Here is a 23772-nt window from a genome sequence, read left to right on the forward strand (position 1 = left end):
TAGGTGCCTGGAATGGAAAGGTAAACCAGAGAACAACTTGCAAAGAAGAAATCTCAGCCTCATTCACCTTTCTTCTTAGTGATCTCAAGAGCTTCAGCTGCATCCATTCCAATCCACTGAAAGTGCTGTGGTCCTAACCCTTTCTTACAGAAGCTCTAGCTGATGCTATTTATAGTTGTGCTGCTGCTACAGGCTCTTGTTAGCCATTGTTATGCAGCATATGTGTCCAAGACAGCTGCTGCGGAGTGTGGTAGTTGTGTTTCTTTTTAATTGTGAAGGGGTGAGAAGGAGGTATTCTGCACGTCTCCCAGAGCGTGCATGAGACAATTTACAGTTGGAAGGTAAGCATATAAATTCTGGTAAACTTGATGCGACTCCCAGTCAAATCCGCAAACTGGAAAACTGCTAGGCTTCCTCAAAATCTGAACCATTGGTTCTTATCCTTGATGTACCATTTGTTTTTAAAAGTATTAAATGCAGGAGTATCCTTAAAATTAAGAGTCTACCTGAATCTACAGTGATGCTGCATGAATATTTGTCTTGACCTTTTTAAGTTTTAGATTTGCACTCTGAAGTTGGTGTGCATGAGCAATAGCAGGTTGGTACCATCCGTGGTGAGTGAAGGTGCTGTCCAAGTGCTGCCGCTCTCCTGCAAAGCCGAGATCAGTTTTCTGCCCCTCTTAGAGTGGCTGGATGTGTCAGTGCACTCGAACCGGTGCCTCTTGGCACTCTGTGCTCAGCGTCTGGCTGGGAATGCAAATACAGCTTCTGTGATAAGCAAAGAATCTAGTCTGTGCTAGCAGGAAGTCCCAGTTAGATACCAACAGTTAGGGTATATCCAGTGGACTAATCTTTACCTTAGCTGTGCGTTACACATAACAGAAGTGCCAGACTGGCAGATGCTGTTATGTTTCAGAGTGATTGGGAATAAGGCTATTCTGAAGGTCTGCCTGACAGTGGGCTGACCTGAGAGGCAGTAGACCATGAAGTAGACTGTTGTCTTCCTAGCTGAGAACTAGTTAACTCTGGTTAAGTCCAGCCGTGCCTTAGTGGATGCTTATCTAGGTGTACTTAATCCTAGAGGGCTGTTTGTACTGTGAATCCTGCTGAGTAGTATGGATCGCTGTTTCTTAATGACTCGATATTTCTTGCACAAAAGGGAGAATGCTGAGCCAGCAGGAAGGCATAACTGGTTAATAGGGCCTCTCCAGCAAAATGTCTCTCTAATGAGTCTTCCCAGTTGCTCTAGCCACAAAGATGCAGGAATGATTGCCTAGATTATTCCTTGAATATTTAGTTCATTTCTAGTCTTTACCAATTTCAGTCAGTTTCTGTGCAAGGGGAGTTGTCTTACAAATCATCTCATTCACCAGTTAGGTTGACCCTAACTCTCCCAGAAGGGAGCTCAGCTCCGAAGGTGGGTAGGAAGCTTCATGGAGAGGGTACCTGAAAGAAATGGTAAAAATAGATGGTGAAAACTTGCTTTCTCAAGTGCCAGTAATAGCACTTCCCTTTGGTGCGAAAGTGCAAGGTGGTAATTAGACAGACAAATTAACATTCCTCCTGAGAACATGAAGTCTAAAAAGGGCTCTCCTTATGAAGTTCCTGTAATTAAAGATGACTTGGTGTAGTTAGATTATTCATTTCTAAGGATGTGATGTGAATGGCTAGTGTTCGTCTTTTCAGACTGGTGACTGGGTACCCAGAGGGGTTTTCACTGTGTGTGCGTGGGTATTGCAAGGGGAGGATCTCTGCACCAGAAGGCATGTATATGCTCTCTGCATAAGATTAACGCTTTGCTGTTCACGTATACCTTGCATAATCCAGAAAATGGTTTTTTTGCAGGTCGTGTTGCAAGTGGATTTGGAATTACACTTGATAAAGAACCAGAAAAGAAAAATCAAGGGATGTCCTAAGCCCGTGTGACTCTTGCATACAAACAACAGGAAATCTGTTGTCCAGACTTGACTTTCTTGAGTCTTGCTGAAAAGTGATACTGAAGTGTGTGTATACAACCTGCAGTACTTTAAATCATACTGTTGTATCTGTAGGAATGCATAGAAATCATGGCATGCTGCTCTTCTGTCTCAGGTCATAGAACTCTTGGAAGAGCTGGTATAGCGTACTGTCTCTCTAGTGTGTTTCTGTGGCTGTGCACCGGTGATGATAATGTTAATCTCGGGAGTACAGTGGTTTTTTGACTTAACATAAGTTCCTAAAACTTACCAAAATGACTGAGTAGCCAAGTGGCTTTTTAAATTGCAGTATTGAACAGCAGGAGCAACTTTTTAAATGGCCCGTGAGAGCTTGGTAGATTGATTTGATTTTAGAACTTTTTTTTAAAAAAAGATTTTTATTCAAAAATATGAGTGAGAAGGAAGGCAAGGGAGAGGTGGGGGTAGTAGAAGCAACAGGAGACTGACAAAGGTAGGTTTGGAAGGAAGAACTGAGGATGGGATGGTGTGGATTCAGGAGGAAAGGTGTGTGTGCTAGGGCAGGGAGTGTGACAGAAGCAAGAATAGCACAAGTGGAGATGACTTTCCTATAGAAGCATTGAAAATGCGTTGGAGTATCTGCCAGAGGGTGCTAGGGTGGAAAAAAGCTGTGTCATTCAGGAATGCTGTTCTTGTATCCACACTGCGTGACAGAAATGCAGGCTTCCCCATTGGGCGATGATTTTGTCATCTTGTACTGGGAGATGGATCTGCTGAATCTTAGGCTACAGAGCCTCCCGGGGTTTGTGCAAAAAGCCATGTGATTTGTCCTGACCTCAAGGAATTATGCTGTTGGGTTAAGATGAGTTGATCTATTTTTACTTTTAAAGAATGTGCTTAAATAGAAGGAGCCCCTCTGTTTCCCTTTAATCAAATAAAAGGTAGTTTAGGGATTTGCACTAGTTGTTAATCTGCTTTAAACAATAGCAACTTACACCAGTGTGTGTAGGCAGGGATTTGAAACAACTGTTGGATTTAGATGAAGCCAAATGCAAACAGAAAATTAAACAGCAGAGGTTCTCTCCTCTTCCCCCACCGGCAGTTCCCCCCGCTGCCTGCCCTTCAGCTCTGCCCCCTCCTCAGTCACCACGTGGGTCCGGACAGCTGCCCCCAGCATGGGCTTTGGGGATGGTTTCCTTCCCTCTCTAGCATGATAGAAAGGGCAACTGCCACCAAACTGTACATCTTGCTCCTAGGAGAAGGAATGGATGTGTAAATGGCTCTTGCTAGCACAGGATGTGAATGCAGAGCTGGCTTTTGCTGGGTACTAGTGGAATAATCAATGCTTTTTGTGTAGTTTCCAGTGAATGTGTGATATGCATGTCTACAGGAATTTGTTACTTGAATTAAATGGCTCTTATCCCAATTCCTGTCGCTCCACTGTTTTCTTTCAGGAGTACTGACTGTGCCTAGAGGGTGGGTTAAGAGCGGCTGAAGCTGTGGTTCGTGCAGGGCTGGATAGGAAGCCTACGAGGATGGCTGCTGGGGTGTTCTGCCTTGAATAGGGTAACAAGTTTCGAGTCACTTGCCCGTAGTTGCTAGCACTTCATAAATGGTACCTTTGAGTTAACTGGCTAATATACCTAGCTGTGCTGCATCTTTAAGGACAAGATGACTGTAGCTACTTCAGAGTGCTGTTTCGGAGTCTTTTCCACCAAAACAGTGCTACTGTGCTGAGAATACTGAGAGGCAAGCAGCAGGTTTTGGGCACTTACCAAGCCTTTGCTGAAAGAATAGGCTTCTAGTAGCTGTAACAGGCTGAATAAAAATCGCTCACCGATTAAAGGGGTCAGATCTGCATATTCAATGTCAAGAATGTTCTGGGGTTTGTTTGGTGTCTATAGTAGAAACAACTGTTAAAGTTTTCTGCAGCTCAGGAGAGTGAAAGGGTCTGTCTGAATCTCTTTGCTCTGATAAGACAAGGGGAAATTCAAGCCAGAGGTTTGTAGTTTCCACGATGGGATGCTGAGTTGCCTTATCCTGGGCATAGCTCTGGATCTGTAATCTCTCTAGTTCAGGGGGAGGGGTGTGTGCATATTTCGTACCCCCTCCACCCCCGTGCACCCTAGGCATGCGTTATCAAGCTCTGATAATAGCTGCAACCAGGGAGGAATGCAGAGGGCTTTTCTCTCTCTAATTATCAGCATCATTTGCATTAGGAAGATGTTTGAGGAATGGTGTTGTGAAGAAAGAGGCTGATTTCTTCTATTAACACTAAATATTAAGAGTCACATACCTGCTGCCTCTCTTTCTGTATATGACGTAGGCTGCCTACTGTCCCAGGAAGACTCTTCAGCTGAGGCTTTTATGAGCCAAGCTCTCTATAATCTATGGAGATTCAATTGCTGGAAAAAGCATGAGGCTGATACAGATTTTCATCATGGATCCGCTTCCAGTGCGTGATCTTTGCTTCCATTTCTTGTATGTATGAGGAGAAAGTAGAAATGCAGCCAGGTGAACTATATTGTTCTTCTCAGTCTTTCTGAAGTGGATGAGCCCAGGAAAGGAGGGATGCCCTCTTCCTGCAGGAGAGGAGCAAGAGCACAAACAGTCGTTTGGACTGCAGATTGACGTACGTGCCAGAGCAAATCTGTGCAAGGGTCTGTTATCTAGACAAAGCCCCGTCTGGCCTGCCTGCTTGGGTTCACTTCCCAGCTGGGTGGTGATGGTGGTGAAGAATGCCCAACATCCTTTAGTGACCCTTCCTGTTAAAAGCACTGCGCTTACTTGTTCTGAAAGCTTTTGTTTCGCTTGTTCCCTTCCTCTTTCATTCCTCTCTCAAACCAACTCTGTGTGGGCAGTGCTATAACCCAAGCACAAAGCTGTTGTAAAGAAGCTAAGTGTTTCATCCAGAATCACTTAGACTTACACCAAAACCACCGCCACGTTCCTTTCCACTACCACAAACTCAACCTTGGTGTCTTGAGAACCTTCCCAGAAATGATCCTGGGTGCTCTGAAGCTAAATATGACATGAGAATAGGAAACTTGTATCTTGGTAAAATTTGTTTGCCCTGAGTTTAGTTGTGTGACCCCCTCACAAGTTCTTTCTTCCTCTATTATTAGGAAAGATGGGCTTGGGAAGAGGAACTGTGAGTTCCTGCAGCGATGTCTTAATAGAAGAGGTATCGCTGACTTGCATGAGATAATCTCCTGGTTGCAACTCATTTACAGGATCTTCCTCCTTTAAGTGAGGCTTAAGCTAATATGGTTTACTTCATAATTGGGACAGACTGATATGTGCGGACAGTTATGGCAAATCAGCTGATAGGTGGTAATTTGCTAAGCAGCTGGAGTTGAATTGTGTCTGCAAGCTTGAAATTCACTTGCTTTAAAAATAAATAAACCTTTTGTCTCAGTAAGTTATTAAGCCTTCCTTCCCAGTACTCTAAATCAGTGTGACACAAATGCTTCTAATGGGAAGATAAATCAAGATAGATGATGTTCATAGATATTTCACAGTGCAGAGAAGAGGGTGTGGATAATGTATCTAGAGAAACCACCACCATGGGCAAGTAGTCAATGCAAACTCTGTGTGTCCTGCTTTTAAAAAAAAGTAACGAAACAATCTGTATTTCATGCCCAGAAGAAGGCACGCATCTCCTGACACAGCAATGGTAGCTTTTGCAGGAACCACTGGAGAGCTGCTTGGCTGGCTGGATTTCTGGTTGCCTGTGGCTAGATCTGAACTCTAACAGTTCTCGAACAGATTTTCATTGTTGTACCATAAGTGAAACATACATGTTCTGCTGGATGCTGTAAAGAGAATTGTTGGCTGTGTGGAAGACACAGGTGAATGTTTACAGGTGAATTTTTTTTAGTGGTGGCTGAGGAGCATGACTACCCCAGCTACCCTTTGTGGAGGCACACGGCTTCCCTTTCTGTGGAGAGTGCTGATGTGACTACAAAAGGTGCTGTGTAGCAGTAAGCTGTGCATTATATAGCTTGCCTTTTAGCTTTAACTCCACCCTTTCTTGCTGGCTTTCTCTGCAGTGCTGGAATTGCTGTTGGCTTCTACGGGAATGGAGAGACCAGTGACGGCATTCACCGGCTGACGTACTCGCTACGCCATGCAAACCGCACTGTGGCAGGTGTCCAGGACCGGGTAAGCACCAGGGGAGACGTGCTAGCAAATGGGGAGTGTGGGAATGAGCAGACTTGCTCAGCACCTCTTCTCTTGAATCTGGCTGTGCCTGTGTCTCTTCCTCTTTTTTTTTTGTTAGTCTCTGGGCTTAGAGATGTGCTAAAATTTCCGTTAATGGAGTGGTGCTTTCTTCAGCTCTTCTAAAAATATCAAAGCAAACACAGCTTGTTAAATGAAGTCTTCTCTTCGCTAAGTTTAAAAACAGCTTCTGATCAGCTCTCTTCTACACCCGGAAGAGGAGGCAGGCCAAAGCACACAAGTCTCTTAGTAAAATGTATCATTTTAGAACAATCAGTTGTTACTGTGCTACCTCTAATTTCATGGTATCATTCTGCAACCCTGATGGCTGTAAAATGTGTACATGTCTTAAAGGCTCAGCTGAGATGCCATCATTGGACTCCTTGCAACCAATCTACTTCATAGATGCTTAGAAGTTGCTTTTGAAGGGTAAGCAGTCTGAGCTTCTTAAGACAGAGGACTGGTAATCTGGAAGGTGTCCGTAACTTGTTAGTAAGGATGAATTCTCTTTTACTTCCTTGACTGCCTGTCTTTTAATTATTTTTTTTTCTTTGCCATACTATAGGTACTAGATACTGCAGTGGCCCTGAACCAAACAGTGGAACCAAACTTGCTCATCCTGGAGGAGATGTTCACGAAGCAGACAGACTACCTGCATGTTATCCAGAAACTGCAAGGTCTCTTGGATGATCTGGTCAGGCAAACAACTGAGATCCCCTTTTGGAAGAATGAAGAGCTGTCTCTGGAGGAGCTGGCAATTCAGATTGACCTCTATGACTGGTACAGGTGCGTAGCATGCTGTAGTGTAGTGGTTGTAACATCTGTTTTGGCCTGTCTTGCAACAGTGATGTGCATGTTCTGGGTGGCTGAGCCAAAGGCTGTATATATTACTGCAGGTGTTCATGGCCCACACAGCTGATTTGTTTCTTATAGTAAAATTGCATATCACTTAAATCAAAATGCATGGCAGCAACTCTTTTTCTTAACTATATTTATCACCAGCTGAAGGGAAACTTACTCTCAATGTACAAAATCTGTAGCTTGTGTTATAACACTGGGGAAAAAAACCAGCCCCAGAGATAGCTACTCTTGTGTTCTAATAAGTGCATTGTAGTTGTGTGACACTAACTAAATAGAGTGGAAAACTGAACTAGTTCCATATGTTAACACTGTACCCTAATGTTCCTTTTTATTAAACTTCTTCAATAAAAGATTGCGTGTAATGGATTCCACAAAAAAATCCTCTATCCACACATGTGGAATAACTGAAGCATTTTCTAACAAATGTCTAGGAAGTTCAAGAAGCTGCAATGCCTGTTCTTCACCTGATGGTGTCCAGTTGCGTTCTCAACAACTGTGTATGCTGGTGGTGTTGTATAAATGCTTTTATCTGCCTCGAGTCCAGATCCAGCAAATATCCAGAGCTCTCTGGAAATTAATCATTAGTGGTGGCTTTTACTTGAAGGAAAGAAGGGCTACATTTTTCCCCAGAGGTCACACTAGCTTCTTGATCTGTGCCTTTTATACACCAGTTTTCCTTTGCAGATTATGTGTTGTGGTTTTTTTGCTGCAGGTGGCTGGGGTACCTGGGCCTGCTCCTGTTCCATGTCCTGATTTGCTTGCTGGTGCTCTTTGGGCTCATTAGAAACTCCAGGGCCATTCTTATGGGGTAAGTCCTGACCCAGGCACAGCGCATAAAAGGTCAGCTGAATGCAAGTGCCTGCTAGTTTAAACCTCTAGACTCTTGTCAGTTGATTTCAAGGACTTCTGAGACTGAACATCTTAAATTTGCCCCTCAGTGTAGACAAACTTTGTGGAGTGTAGCTCTGTGGGTAGGATTACGGCTACATGAGAGATGTTCACAGGAAGGTTCTTGAGCTATAAAATGTGATGGTACTGGTGTCCATTGCATCAAAAACCAGGAACTCATCTGGGCAGTCTGCCTTTCGCTGGGTAGCGTCTGTTTGCTGGGAGATAGTAATGTGAACATCCTCCCTTAAATTTACAGGTTTTAAAAAAAAAAAAATCTGCCTTTAATTCTCTACAGTGGTGGAAGGCATTTGCTAATGGATGATAAGCATTGCATATGTCAACACAACCTGGTAGCATGCCTTTTGTGTCACGATCTGCTCTTGTTTACCTTTGGCTGTCACACCTGTAGAAATGTTAAACTGAGAACAAGCAATGGTTTGTACAGTTGTGAGGAGGAGTCTTGTTGCCATGGTACCACACTATTAATGCGTGTCTGTTTCTAAAAAGCACTGCAAATGCTGCTGTGCTCAGGCCCCATTACAAGAAAAAAATATTCCTCTCCCTACCTTGTAGCTTGGTTTAGCTTGGCATATTTGGCAAAGATACCGGTATCATAAACACAGTGACAGTTTGACAGCTGACATGGCCAAGAGTTTATCCTGGTACATGGTGATGCCATTAATAATTGGAATGCGTATTCAGATTTACTGTTTGCCAGATGACTTCATACCTGGCAGGTTATACAGACTAAAGTCCAAGTGTATGCACAGATGGTAAACCCAGGGTTTAAATTAGAATCTCATTCCCTGTTAGCCAGAAGTTCATATTAAGGCATTCCCCAAAGGGAGCACATGGCATAAAGAAGCAAGTGTATCACAGCCAAGCAAGATGGTGAAATGCCAGTTTTAGATCTTTTAGCCAAGCAATCAGTTACTGACCCGGTCATCTTCATTTGAAGTAAAACAACAAATGTGTCTTATTGATTACCATGCTCAGCTGGAGGCACCAAGCTGTGTTGTCCTTATGTCGTAACCCCATAGAACCTTGCTGATCCATGGCTCATAATTTTTGCACCCATTTGGAAAAAGTATAATAAAGTTTTTAGCGTCTTATTCCAGAGTGCTGCGCAGAGGTCAGTCTGGTGAAGCTCCGTTATTTCTGTAAGATGAACCATGGATCCATTCACTGAATAGGGATTATTTAGAATTAAAATAAGTTGGTAAACTGAGAGGTTTTTTATTTTTTTTTCAAATGGAGACCCATGGATTTGTTTTTTTCTTTTTGAAGCTGCAGTCTTCAATGAGACAAATGTAGCAGAAAAGACATATGTCCCTTCCTCACAGAGGTGCTTGCACTAGGGTTGAATAAAGAATATCTTGGTTATGAACAGGTTTTTCTTTTGTTTTCTTCAGGAGGTGGGCAGGAGGAACCTACTTGTGTTTCAAAGTCTGAAGGAAAAAGCATCCCTGAAAGAGCAAGCCAGTGTCCCTTTACTTTGAAGACAGGGATACATAAAACAAAACTGCTTATTAGTCTGCATCCCCATACCTGAGGAGCACTTTTGCCTAAGTATCTCTAGTGCTCATACTGACAGCAAAGGTGAAGAGCTGATGTGCTGGTTGGGGAAGTGCAAAAGCCTTTTCCACTGATGTGTGCTAGCTGAATGTCACTGAGACCACTGCTCTGTCATCCCTCTGCCTTGTGTCTGCTTGATAGCAGACACTTCCCACTATTTCTGTCAGTAATGAGGTCCAGCTATTAGAGCAAAACTTTCAAATCTGCGCAGAGATGGATTAGCATGGCAGTGGTAGGCACCTAAACTGTTGCTCTGAACTGTTTGCCTGCAGGTGACTGACTGTCTCCTGGATGCTTTAGGTGCTGTTCAGATGCATGCAGCTTGGAACCAAAGTCAGGTGTCCTAACAGGGGCTGAGTATTCCCTCCCACTGTCTGTAGCTGTGCAGTGCTTATACCTGACAACCTCATTTATTCTAGAAACACGATGTATTTGTCTAATTTTGGATCAGTATTGTTTTGTGGTTTTTTGACATGACATATTTTTCTTTGAAAATCTTTGGACTGGGGAGGTAAAGTCCAGAATGGGAATAGTGAAAGTGATGGGATTGTAGTTATCCATCTCTCAATCTGCCTTCCCTACAGCCATCCCTTTGTCTCTGTGCCTTTGGCTTCCCTGCTAGAAGCAGGGTAAGACCTTGCTTCCACCCTCTTCTTCCTTCTCTATGGCCCCAGGGCCAGGTAGTGTGGGAACCAACTGCTGGACATAAACTTCTCTGGTTGCTGCTGTCCACGCTGTATAAAATGGGTTGGTTTATCTGAAGATACAGTGGTTGATAATTTCTTGGGTTTTGTAATTGCTTTGGATTCCAAATAATACATCTTGTGAAAGGATCTGCTTGAAATCAGAGCTTCTACATCTGCCATCTGTCTGTCTCCCACAGGGTGTGCTTGCTTGGGGTGTTTGCCCTGATTGTCAGCTGGGGATCCTTGGGTCTGGAGTTGGCTGTCGCTGTGGTAAGTGGCTCTGATCCAAGCCCCATTCACCCTTTGCTGCAGGTTTATCAGACACAAGATTAATTTTACACTGTGCCTGTTTTATAGTGCATCTTGTTCTAAGTAGCTGTCCTAGAAATTTGCATCTGTGAAAAGTATAGAGCTCCTCCTTCCTCCGTGGTGTGCTAGCTAGTACTGCTGTGGTTGTGTAAAGCAGTGCTAGTGGAGAGACTTCAGCATCTGAAACACCCCTGTAATAGAGGGTTCCTTGATGTTAACCTGGCTCAACTGCTCTTTGATATTGGTGTTCTTTGATACTCCTTTTCCCATTTGTCTTGCATCTATCTAGGGCTCCAGTGACTTCTGTATTAACCCCGATGCTTATGTCTCAAAAGTGGTTGAAGAGAACGCGGTGCTTAGTGCTGGTAAGTGCTGGGACTGGCTTTGGCATGGGGTACTTTGGCTCCAGCTGTCACATAGGAGCATGGCAGTAGCTGAGAATTTAAGGCTGTTTGGAACAGAGGAGCTTGCATACAGTGGGAAAAGCATATGTGTGTGGAGCTCTGGAAAACCAATGTTCTTCCCAAAGAAGCATTTATATTCCAGTCAGAAGTGCGTGTGTATGCTTTTTTTTGTCAGAAGGGCCTTCAGAACCTTTCTTCTGTCTTGGCCCTTAGGTGGAAGTAACTGATAAGACAGAATAACAGAAGTCCCTGGATTATTTTGCTTTAAATGTAGCACTCTTGAGTCTTGTTCTCCTCTCTAAGTGACAGAACTGTGGCAATAGCAGTGTGCAGTTTGAGTTGTAATTTTTAAAACTTGCTCTTGAGTCTGTGTTCCAGAATCTAGAATACTTACTTTTATATCTGTTATCAACAAATATATATAATTTTCTCTTTTATGGTGGCTATGAATTAGGAGTCTCCTTAAAGCTAATTTAAAGGGTAGATGAATGGAAACAGCCACAAAGAGAAGTATGAATTTCCCTTTCCATTATAAATGTAGTATTTTGACTGCTTTGTTTATCCTGTTCCATTTAAAGCAATATGCCTGCATCACAGTGGCATCCAGCTGAAGCACTGATGGATTTGGGGTTTGTTGCTCCTAATTTAGACTCAAGTGGTTGGTGAGATGAGGGGTGCCTCCCATTTGGACCTCGGGGGGGCAAAAGTGGTTCAGAACTGTGGCTTAATAAAACAGTGGTTGAGCACCTGCCAACAGAGATACCATTAGTGCTCAAAAGGAAAAGTATTTTTCAGGACTGAGTTTGCTGATTAACAAAGTTAACTTTTCTTTTCTCTGACCTTCTCTTTTCCCTGATAGTTCTTCTATGTAGTTCTGTGTATGATAAAACACAAATAAGCAATGACACTGATTTGCAAAAAGAGCCAGTTGTGTTTTTCCTGGTTCTTTAGCAGAATTGGAGAATCTTCACCTTGTGTACAGAAGGTCTAGTGTACGGCCATGTGCTTAGCCAGATGTTGCCTCTTACTGTGCAACTGATAGGGAATTAGGTATGTAGCTATAGCTGAGGATGCAGGGGTTGGATGCAATAAGAAATGTTTTATGTCTGGAGGCAGAATGTAGTATAAAAGAGTGTATGCAGGTTGACATTACCCCCCTACAGTTTATTTTTGGAATGCCTTATTTATTGATTTCCCAGGAAGGAGAGGATAGAGCCAGGCAGCTCAATACAGAAGGGTCTTTGTAACAAAGAAATGCAATAAGGGAAGAGAATGAGTGTTTAACACTGCACAAGATGAAAATTCTCTCTTGGCTGTGAAGGTGGTGAAGGTGTGGCTTCAGGTACTAAGCTAGCCTCCTAGTTGTTCAAGGAGGCAAATGGGTCAGTGAGGCCAAGGGGAAATATCTGATGCTAATACCAGCTGCGCTTGTAATAATGTGGTAACCCAAATCAGCTCTGGAGCATGTTTGGTAACAATTAGATTGACCCTGGGAAACTGAAGAAATGCCCCTTTGTGCTACTTCTCCATTTCAGTTGTCCTTGTCTGCTTGGCTCCTGCAGTTTTCTGTTTATCAGTAGCATTCATTTGGACGCTAACGGTGAGTGCAGAACTGACATTCCTGTCCCTCCTCCCGCTTCCCCCGGCAGGGACAGTCAGCTCCCCTGGGTGAAATCAGGCTCTGTTCTGGCAGCACCATCAGTTATAACAGTTGTTAAGGCTCCATAAATAACAGTGAATGGGTCTAAGCAAAACGCTGAAGAGGAGGGAAGAGCAGGTGTTGTCACAGGCTTGAGTTGGAAGGGTGGCCCCTTCCGTGGGCTGCTGGTGTGTCAGCTCCCTGCTGTTAGGCAGACGTTGAGTGTTCGTGAGCGCCTTTTCCTTTTTTTCAGAAGCAAATCAGTCTAACTTCTGAGCCTGCCATAGCACGAGGCAGCTGGTTGGGAGATGATCGAATGTTCTGCCTTCCCATGTGGATTTTCACTGCTGTGTCAGTTTATGATCAGGAAGCTACAGAAATAGCTCTTGGTCCCCAATGTCGGGACCATCCTGTGCACCTGAGCAGGAAGGAAAATCACAACACGAGGACTGCAGTGTGGCACTGCTCAATGACACTTTAATCCCAATAATGGCTCCTTAGAAACATCTTTAAAAGTCTGAAATAAGTGTTGGCATCCCTTAATATGCTTGGCTGTAAATTGTAGCAGCTGCTTTGTGATCAGTTGAGCCGTTTATACAAGAGCAATGAGCTCGAGGAGACAGGGCAGGCAGCTGGGAGCCCGCATCGATACTGTCCTCTTGGAGGAAGCTGCCCTGTTTGAAGGCTCCCAGTTCTAGTGCACAGACTCTTCACACTCTCTGGTTTGCTGCCTCTGCTTTGTGAGTGATGGTCTCTGACATTAACAGCAGTATAGACAGATGAGGCAGAAACACTTTAAGATTGCTCCAGCTAGTTTCACCAGAGTGTATCCGACCATGCATTTTTCAGTTCAGAAAAGAGATGACTAAGAGGGTGTGAGTGGATGGAGGGGCTCATGGAAGAAGAATCCTTTGGGAGTTACCATATAAGAATCACATTTATCTTGGGAATCACTTGAGCTGAAGTTGGACTGAGAGGGCACTCGTGTTTTCAGTCTTGCCTAGCTGTCTGCTTTTGGCCAGTGCTGGGGTATGGTGTACTGGGCTAGGTGCTGCCATCTGTTTTTAAGGATATAAGAACCAACAAGTAATCTTAAGCTTTGTAGTGCTGGGTCAATTTTTCCATTCAATCACTACTTTTAGCTGGTTTTAAATATAATGTGTTGTAATATTCCCAGCCCTGTGCTCTGGCATTCAGACTAGGACTGAGTCCTCTAGGTTTCCATATTTGCAATGCTTTTTTGTTGGTGGTGGTTACAGTAGTTTTCACAGAAAAATAACTGTGTTGGATGCTCGGCAACTAGTATGTTAATATTCCTGTTTGTGTATTAATTGCTGTTTGCAAATCAAATAGAATTAATGGAGCTGAGAATAATCTGATTAAGTGCATTATTATTGTAATGTTTTTAGCTGGAGAAGAGATGTCACGTCCTTGTTTTGTAGATAAAATGTGCTGCATTTAAAAAAAGGAGGGGGAACGGCGGGGCTAAGAGCCTTAATGCAGGTTTCCTGAAGAAGGAAGGACTTAACTTGTTTTGCAGAAGAGGCTAATACATGTGCCTAACTTGCCCAGTATTCATTACTCGAGATAAAGCCAATGAAGTTGAACAGTGGCTGTATAATCGGCTCCTGCTGCTAGTAACAAGACTTGGTGCAGCCAAGATGTTTATTTTCAAAGCAGGAGGCCATCTTCTAGTCTCATTCTTTTTCATTGATATTATGTTACTATCAATGTCTTATTACATAAAATTAAATAAAAAGGCACAATCTGTCTAAACAACAGGAAGAGCTTTCTCCAGATTCTCTTACTAGAAACCTGCCTGGTGAACAGCCATTCGCTTCATCTAAAGGAACTGTAAACCTCAGGGGATGGATAATGCAGCCTTTTACCTCTGCTCCAGCCAAGTTGGTCAGGCTGGATGCTGAGACTTAGCTGCTCAGATATAAGCAGCAAGTGTTCTTGTTGCGCGCAGCCTCCTATTTGACCTGTCACTGATTCACTCTCATCTTAGAAGCCCAGAGCTGAATTAACTGGAGGACTGACACCACCACCACCTCCCTTTCCTCTCTAGAAGTAAGGTCAGGATAAAACCTCATGTGGGGCTTGTGGTGGTTGCACAGTTGTTATTGAGCTCAACGGGCACTGCAGAAAAGAGTTTGCCCGAAGAAGCGCTCTCGAGAATCCTGCTGCGCTCATGTCGGCATTGAGAAGCTGTGTTTTGCTGTGTGGTTTTGTTGGACTCCTGATTAGCAGAAAGCTTTGAGTGCAGGGCATGCGGGATGGCTACGAGCTCTTTGCTGAAGGCTTGCGATGACTGATTTCACCAGTGCAAGAGTGGTGTATATGAGAGAAATATAAATGTGATGCAGATACTTCCCTTTGCTGTCAGACTGTTGCCTTAGGGAAACAAAACTCCTAGTGGAGAACATCTTACCTGGGCAAGAAAATCTGGCCAGAAGAGTCGTCTTCCTTTGACATCACAGGCGATATCCTTCAACTTTCTCTGATGGTTGAACCCACAGAGACAGTCTCATCTGGGTGTATATGTAAAATGCAAGCTGCTTCGAGAATGCTCAAATAAAGATGAAGGGATGGGAAAAGCTGTTCTAGGTGTGGGGATTTTTTTAACTAGGATCATTTTTCTGATTGCTTTTTACCCTACAGACCTCGCTGCCTTTTGGTGGGTGCATAATGCCATTTTTGCGTTTCGGTTGGGCTTTGAAGTCAATAGTAAGTCTCCATGGTTGCAGAAGCAATAAGTAGTTCTAGCAGCTGAATCTATCTTTAGTAGGCAGTTCTACTTTCCTTTCTAGGAAAAACAGACTTCGCAAAAATAAAGCATTTTGGGTAGTTCCCTTCCTTGCCTTCTGCTCCCACACTGCCTGTGCTCCAAGAGAGTGGGTCAGGAGGATTGCTGCTAGCAACAGCAGGCATAGGCAGCTGCAGATGTGACCCTGCCTAACCCTTCTCCTATAAACTAGATCACCTAAAGGCCGGCTTCAAAAATCAGATCTAACCTTCAGGAATTTTCCCTGAGAGGAAAATGCATCAGAAGGATAATTATAGAAAGCAATTGCCTGGAGCTGTTAGCAGAGTGCAAATGATGGGTTAGTATAGCTGTTTTCTGGATAGAAATGTGAGATTTGGTGTTGTACAGGACAGCCTCCACCAGGTTTAAAATGGGTGAACGGGCCTCCTTGCTCTTTCCTCTTTCCCATTCTGGTGGTATGGAGGCAGGGGTCATGCTCCTTTTAATTTCCAGGCTTTGCAGCAGAGGATCACTTTGAGGCAGCTTCACTGCCTATTGTAGCTTTAGTTTTAAAGCACCACAGCGATTAGCCCAGTGGGTTCAGTGTAGGGGAAGCTGCTCCTGCTGGCTTTTGCCATTTTGGAAAGCATGTTTTATGTACGGAGTGTCACACTTGTCAGCTGCAAAGCCAGTGCTGCCACAGTGAAGCCTTGTTGATCCTGCCTTCCAGGGTGAGGCAAGGCAAGCACTTATTTCACTGTACTGCTTTTCGCTTCACTTGTAACCAGCAATCTTTATCCTGGGCTTACAAGCTGCAAACTATGATGATATCAGGAAGTCTCATCTGTAATCTGCCCACCAGGGATGATCCAGAAGGCCCTGAAGAAGCATATCTGGAGCTATGTATTAGCGGCATGTCATGCAACTTAATGCACCTACAAAGGTGACGTAAACTTGAAACCACTGTTGGAGCTTAAGAGAAACTTCTAGCGGTTTGTTGTTCTAAAATAAACAGGTGACAAGATCATGGTTCCTTTAGGTCACTGTGTGTGATGCTGTGGATTGCTGTTGCTATGCTGTTCTCTCAGTGCAGGTGCGTTTTAATCCATTTTTCCGTAGCCATTGAGTGTGATCTATGAGCCTGGGAGGAGCAGTCCTTTCCTTGGCTCAGTGGTTGTGGACAGTCATTTGAGTGGTCTGCCCAAAGTGAGGTGCATAAAGCAGTTCTTGCTGCCATCCTATCTGCCCAGATTTTGCTAATTGCTGTTTAGAGGCTTGGCTGGGGAGATGTAAGTCATCCCAGAGAAAGAGTTGCGGGGCGGGGAGGAGGGGGGGAGAGATGGAGCAGCTGGCAGAAGCTGCCCCAAAGTAGGCTAATGAATTATAAATAACATCTGTCAGGTTGCATTGCCAGTGTGCAAGAGCTGACAGTCTGTGTTGTACCACTTGGTCTCCAGTGTGTTGGCTTGCTGAAAGGTGCATTCAATATTTATGGGAAGCACGGCAGAGTCAGAATACACTCAGGTCTGCTTCCTTCACAGCTCCGCTCACTTGTTGTGCCTTTTACTGATTTCTGAGTTGGGATTGAGTAGAATGCCTTTGCAGCCTGGAATATGCATTACTGAAAGTCTCAGACAGAAGATTAAAAAGAATGGAGAAAAGGATGCTAGCGGGGGGGAAAGGCAGAGTATATGTGTGTTTTGGAGCTTTTCTCATCTTTACCAAGCAAATGTCATCCTTGCTTTTGCTGAGCTGACACTCTTCCATTCATCTGAAGAACAACTGTGAATGTTTGAGAAATAATCGAAAGGTATTTGGGTGATCAAGTCTTTCAAGCTCCCTCTGTCAATAGCATTATTGAGAATGGCAGGGGAAGGCCTGGTATTTTAACTTGTGCATGCTGGCAGTTGGTATAGATTTACGGAGGGCTCATGAGGGCACCAGGCTGGTTTCATACGCATCTGAGTGAAGAGAAATAAGACTGTGTCTTCAAGCCTGGAAATAAGTGATGCTGCTAGCAGAGCACTTTAACAGTCTTATCTGGAAGTTTACGAGTATGTCTTCACTGTACTGTGATTACTGGTAGAGGTACTCAGTATTAAGATTAACTTTTGGGATGTTACCAGCAAATTATCTGAGGTCCCTTGAACAGATAAGATGTTGCTGTTATCCTAATACATGGCAAGAGCTTTCTTTCCTGATCAAGTCAGCAGTATTGACTCAATACCGAAAATACCTAAAAAGGGTAAGTCAAAGAAGGGTGCAAAACAAATGATGCATAAATTTTTTAGTTAAAGTCTACTTAAAGCCTTCTAATTAAAATCTAATAGTGTACAAGTGACATCTATCAGAAGACAGGCTACTATATACTTGTTCATCCCTAATACATGTCAGAAAGACAAGAACTTGTTGTTTTCTGTCCATTTCCTTGCTTGCTTTCAAAGTTATACCATTTTTAGGAAATGGTATTACTGAAAGTTTTATGGTTTTGTTGAATTAGGAGGACTTTCTTATGTTCTTCTACAGAACACTGCCTAAAACCAGTCTCTCCTTGAACAAGGCAGAAGCATCCCAGTTGATGTCTTTTTTTCCCTTTTTTCTTTTAAATGCTTGAACTTGTACATTTAGGAAGCGGTATATTCAGCATTGTGTAGTAGCACAGGGATGTGAGTATGCACCTCCTTTGGCCCAAGAGCATGCTTCCACAGGTATTTTTGATAGCAGCCTTTATTTATATTACTGTGACTACCTCTCCTGTGCTAATATTTTGTGGCTGTGTAGTGACCTAGCTGGTGAACTGAATTGGCTGAAAGTTGAGTTGTCTCTTTGCTATGTGCCCTAGGCAGCAGTCTGTGGTTGCTTTCAGTGACCGTAGAATGGTGTTCTGACACTGGAAATTGCAGAAATTAAACATCCAGTTAAATTTATCCTAGACTGAGGTCTTGTCTTATGTTTATGCTGTGGATAGTGCTGACTTGTGAATAAAACTTTTTGGTTGTTACATCTAACTATTTAAGTGGGGCAGCCCCATTGCTTTCACCGTTCAAAAAAAACCGTACCTTTCTCTAGTGCCATCCATGCACTGTAGTCCTACATGGAGTGAAAGAAGTGATATCATTTATATTGCATTTTCATTTTGTGTGTTGCTTTCAGAACTTAACACCTCCCTTGAAGCAGTCATAAAATACTGCAAAGCTGGAACTATGTATCTAGTGTGACTTTCTTTTCTTTTGTCTTTGTAGATACTCTCCGCTATTACATTACCTGTAGTGCTGGATACCCCAACCCTTTCCAGCAGGTGAGTGTAAGCATCCTAGCTCCCTTCACCTCTTCTCAGCATCCTGCAGGGTATTAGTTAAAAGCTTTTGATGCCAGTGTGCAGCAAGTTGCAAGCTGTTAGCTTTAGAGCACTCCACCTGTTGGTAAAGCTTTGGTAGCTACTTTCAGCAGTGCAAGAGGTGGCACTGTGATTTAGTGAGCAGTTTTCTCAACTTCATCACTGCCTACATAGCTTCAGGTCAGGATGCCCTCTTAGAAGGGCCCATGTGTGATGTGGTGAGGACCATGGCTTTGTTCATGGTACCTATGTTTACATGGCACTCTTCTAAGAGCGGCAATGTGGAGACAGAGCACCCACAATTAATGCCAGGGTGGGAAACTACATACTTTCTGCTTTGAGCATCTTCTTGCAGGTTCTTTTGGGTTAAACAATGGCAACACTCCACTCCCAAAACGCAGCCACTTCTGTGGGTGAGGGAGTGATTCTCACATATGCCTCTTAAATGCCTTGAATGTTGAAGGGTTTGTATCCTGAAGTATAAATGTGAGTCATTATTCTTTTGTGTGGGGGCTGAGGAACAGCACCTGGGCCCATCCCAAACTTTGTCTTATGTATCAGAGGCCAGAATGAACCCACACCACCCACCATTTGGCAGACACCAGCTGCTTCACCATTTATATTTAGGATTTTTTTGAGTCTTGTCTTCCTCTGTTTTAAGGGTGGGGTAGGAACACTTCAAGCTGTGGTATGATGCACCGTTGCCATCTGTTGCATTTCTGGTTGCTCAGTATACTCTCTGACATGCTATTGCGTGTGAAATTCCCATGGATGCTTTAATGGGATGTGAAGGCTGCACCCCAATACAAACAACTTCTAATGTTAACATTAAATCTTTCTCAGCCATCTGATTTAGCAGAAAAATCCAGCTGTGGTCTGTTGGTCTGTAGTAAGAACATGAGTGCTTTCTTTTCTTTCTCCCTTCTCCTCTGTCCTGGAGCCGGCCCCAGCTGTGTGTATGGTTTTTGTGCGTATGAGTTATGGCTTGTTTTTTTTTTTCTTTTGGTTCTTCCCTTCTCCTCCTCTTTTTGTCTGTACTTCTTCCAGGTTGGTAAAAGTAAAACATAACCTTATCGTAGCTGCACCCATGTCAGTTGAGACATCCTTACTTGTACTGTTCATACAGATGATGCTTCAGTATTTGGAAACAGGATTTAAGCCTTATTTCTCAGGAGTTCTGCTGGTTCACGTGGTCTGAATTGCTGAAATACTGCATGTTTTTTGTTGAGCAGAAGCTGTCAGGAAGTCACAAGGCTCTGGTGGAAATGCAAGATGATGTTACAGAACTCATGAGGTCAGCAAGCAGAGAGCACCCCACCTCCAAGGTAACTCTCCTCACATGTGCTTTCTGGCTTCCCTTACCCTTGTACAAAGCCCAAGATCAGCTCCTGCTAAGCCATTTCCTTGCCGTAATCGCTAGCTTGTTGCTTTCAGGAGTATCTTACTCGGATCCAGGAGGTTTTAAATTCAACAGAGATCAACTTGCAGCAACTGACAGCTTTAGTAGACTGTCGGAGTCTGCATTTGGTGAGTATATGGTAACTGGGCTTGAGCTAAGAAAGAACAAAATGAGTGTAGAGCCTGTAGTGTACTGATTATTTTGGAGTTTCAGATCTCTGATGTGCCAAAACAGTTTACAACAGCTTTTACTGATTGACGCCAGCAGAAAGGAGAATGGGAATTTGGTTCAAGTTAGCTTTGTGTTTAAAGATCAGCACAGGAAAGTAGATAACATCCCTTTATACATATACAAGCTTCAGCCCTAAGGTTTCAGGGACCTTCATTTTATTTTTTTTTCTATAGCTCATAGCTTGTTCCCTTTCCCATGGAATGCCTTATAACTGCAGCATAGCATGGCCTAACTGTTGCCCTAGCTGCTTGTCCAAAGGTAGAGAAATGGATAGTCCATGCTTGTGTTCTTGGGCAGTGGGACATAGTGAAGGATTTGAGAGGCTTAATGAAAAATGTGACATCTTAAGTTAGGTGGATAAGTTTGTTTTGGCTATTTTTTTTGTCTTTTAAACTCTTATTGTGTGGGGTTGAAAATATTCCCACGTCTATATCTGAGTTGGGCTTTATGAGGGGGAAATAAGGGTTAAGATCAGTTATGGAAAACACTTGAGGTCCCCAAAATTAAGGTAGAGGTATGCTCTGGAAAAGGGACTACAATCTTATAAGTTGTTTCGGAGAACGTAGTTCAGGGGAAGGGCTTTTGAATTAGAGCTCAATGTTAACTCTGTAGTGATCAGGAAACTCTGCTCATTTCTCTCTCCAGGATTACGTCCAGGCTTTGACGGGCTTTTGCTATGATGGAGTGGAAGGCCTCATCTACCTAGTTCTCTTCTCCTTTGTCACAGCCCTCATGTTCAGTTCCATTGTGTGCAGCGTCCCTCACACTTGGCAGCAAAAGAGGTATAGAGAGGGTTTAGATCCTGTAGCGTTGTAGAGCTCTTTCCTAATGAAGACTGGCTATTGGATTTGTGCCCATGAGCATATGGAGCTCTTTTCCATATGATCCCAGGAGTGTGAGGGATGAGGCTTTATAAGCACAGGTCCAACAGAAAAAAAAAAACTGTTGGCTTTTGCTCTGGCTGTGGTTAATATTTACATCTGAACCTTATTGCACTGGAATACTACATGTGCAGAGTATTCAGTACACTGTAGGACTATGAGTCAAGTCAGAGATGAATGATTATAGCTGTAGAGAGAGGTAATGCTTGAACTATGTGCTAACTCTGTAAAATACCTATTCTCGTGCATTGCTTTGAGGCGTTTGTTCTAGTATGTGGAAGAGAATTGGAATCAGAAGCAGTTCACACTTGCCTTTTTGGCTTTGCTCATGCTGGGGCGACTGACTTGCATAGCTAATAGAAAATGGGAACTGTCTTGCTGGAAATAGCATGGGCAGATGAGATACTCGCAAATTGGTGGCAATCGTCTAACAGCAGAGTTGTTTGGATCTAGTATTAGTGATGGTAACCAGGCTGATGGGCAAGTCTTGAGCAAACCTTCACTTCACTCACTGGCTGCTGCATCGCATGCAGCTATTAAAATAGCTTTGAGTTTTCTGTTCTTGCAGAAGAGCAGTAGACTCTGCAGCAAATTCTCTTCTGTGGTCCCGAAACATGATTTTTGTGGTCTAAGCCCAGGCTCAAGGTTCAAAGTGAAATGGAACATCCTGAACAATAGCAGGAAGCCAGAGCCCACGAGGCCTGCAGTGCCCACAGAGAAAGCCTTGGGAAATGTCAGAGTAGCACTTAAGAAAATGGCTGGTTTCCTTACCTCGTCCACATGCAGCTGCAGACGTGTTATCAAGAAGAGAATGGTAGTCTGCCTGTTTGAAGGAGAAAGGTTTACACAGTGTTACCTCTTGTGCTGCCTGCCGTGCCAACCCCAGCAAGGCTCAAGATGCTGCTGTCAACTAAAGGATTCCCTCTTGCATTCTCTGGAGCACCATTTCTTCCTCTGCCTCCCTCCAGGAGGTGGAGGATGTCGTATTTACTGCCTGTAAGAGACTGTGCAGGCTGCAATTCCCTGAATAAATCTTCAGTGCCACCTTGTGGTGCAGAAGCTGCAGGTGATGTTTGGGATGTTCTAGCAATGTCCCTGCTCTCTCCCCCAGCAGCAAAGTGCTTCCTGAAGAACCTTTTACTAGCTTTGTCAAGCATTGCTAAAATATATTTCAAACCTTGGTGCTTCATCCCATAATTACGGAGATAAAATAGCAGTGTATATTAAATAGGAGGGGCCAGAGAATGCTATGGGAAGGAACCAGCTGGCAAACAGCTCTGCTCTGCATTAAAATTGATTTAAAATCCTGGCATTTTTGAGAGAATAAAGCCTTTAGATACAAATGTTGCAACTTAGTCTCTGTAAAGACTTCTGAGATTTGCTAGAAGTTGAAGCAGACCCTTCGTAACCAAAATGGGAGTTCAGAGAAGTCTACAGAGACTTATCCTTAAAAGCTCTTCAGACATGGCTACAAGAAATGGAAGGACACAGATTGCAGTTTTGAAGGATGCTTCCTGTGGGGGGCATGGCACTACATCCCCACTGCCTGCCTCTCTCTTTTTTCTTTAAGTGCTGTGTATTTTAGGATGTGTGTCCATCGTTTGGTTGTATGACTGGGCAGTCGCAGAACTGTGCCGTCTGCCAAGCCCTGAGAGAAGACCGTAGGGAGACTGTAGGGGATCACGCAGTGTAAAAGCCCAGATGGTATCTGTGGGAGGTTTGAGTCACTGTGGTGTAGGCTGTGTTTGACACTGCCACCCTGAGGCATCCCAAATGGGTATAAATGTGGAGGTGTGGAAGATGGTTGGGAGGTTCCTAGGATTACCATGGTTTCCTGCAAACCCCACATGTGGGGTAATTGTAGGGTTCTAGGAGGAACTTTTTCTCCTTCTTGCAGAAGCTCAGATGATGATGGGGAAGAAGAATCAGCTGCTCAAGGGAGTAGACAAACACATGATAATCTTTACAGAGTGCACATGCCCAGCCTCTATAGCTGTGGGAGTAGTTATGGCAGTGAGACCAGCATTCCAGCAGCAGCACACACAGTCAGCAATGCTCCCGTCACAGAGTACATGTGAGTATCCCAACAAGAAGGCTGTATTGCGGCTTGTCCAGGTTGCTTCGCTCTGACTTCTGTTGTCGCAAAGTGCTGCGAGGCTGGCACTTTCGACAAAGCAGTAGAAAGTGATGAAGGATTTTGTCCGAAGTGTCAAAAGACATGTTTTCTGATTGGCATCTACTGGGAGAAGGGAATAGCTTAAAAGTGCTGCAGTAGACAGAGTTGTATTAGACAGTATGCTCCATAAATGTGAACAGCTTTGTCCTGCAGGGTTTAGAAATCTGTCTAGAGAAAAGTAGGAAAGTATTGTCTGGGCTCCTTATTACAAAATGATACTGATCACCAGAAGACAATTCTTCAGACAGAGCAGTCTTGCCAGAAGATTTTAAGCCTCCTGAGAGACTGAGAGCCAAGACAAAACCTGCAGGCTCTGTCTTTCTGCAATATTTGCAGTCAGCTCTGTCATCTGTTGCAGTCTGGAGCTACCTAGTCCAGGTGGGGTCTTCAGAGCTTTCTCCAGAAGTGCCTAACCCTGATCACACTTGGACTACCTTCAGGGCCCATCTTTTTTAGGCTGGCACATCATTTTGTTCTTC

At 43.7% G+C, this 23772-nt stretch overlaps 1 protein-coding gene across 1 annotated transcript in view; it reads left to right on the forward strand.

Moving 5' to 3' along the window:
* Positions 1-23772, forward strand: part of TTYH3 (tweety family member 3) — a 74342-nt gene that overhangs the window by 41485 nt on the left and 9085 nt on the right. Inside the window, exons 3-12 of the mRNA XM_059826298.1 lie at positions 5987-6098; positions 6721-6941; positions 7729-7824; positions 10366-10438; positions 10767-10842; positions 18512-18567; positions 19839-19931; positions 20041-20133; positions 20882-21018; positions 23015-23191. Coding sequence (XP_059682281.1) covers positions 5987-6098; positions 6721-6941; positions 7729-7824; positions 10366-10438; positions 10767-10842; positions 18512-18567; positions 19839-19931; positions 20041-20133; positions 20882-21018; positions 23015-23191 — 1134 coding nt within the window. The remainder of the gene's footprint in view (positions 1-5986; positions 6099-6720; positions 6942-7728; positions 7825-10365; positions 10439-10766; positions 10843-18511; positions 18568-19838; positions 19932-20040; positions 20134-20881; positions 21019-23014; positions 23192-23772) is intronic.

This window comes from Gavia stellata, chromosome 18 (assembly GCF_030936135.1).
Source record: "Gavia stellata isolate bGavSte3 chromosome 18, bGavSte3.hap2, whole genome shotgun sequence".
Classification (NCBI taxonomy): Eukaryota; Metazoa; Chordata; class Aves; order Gaviiformes; family Gaviidae; genus Gavia; species Gavia stellata.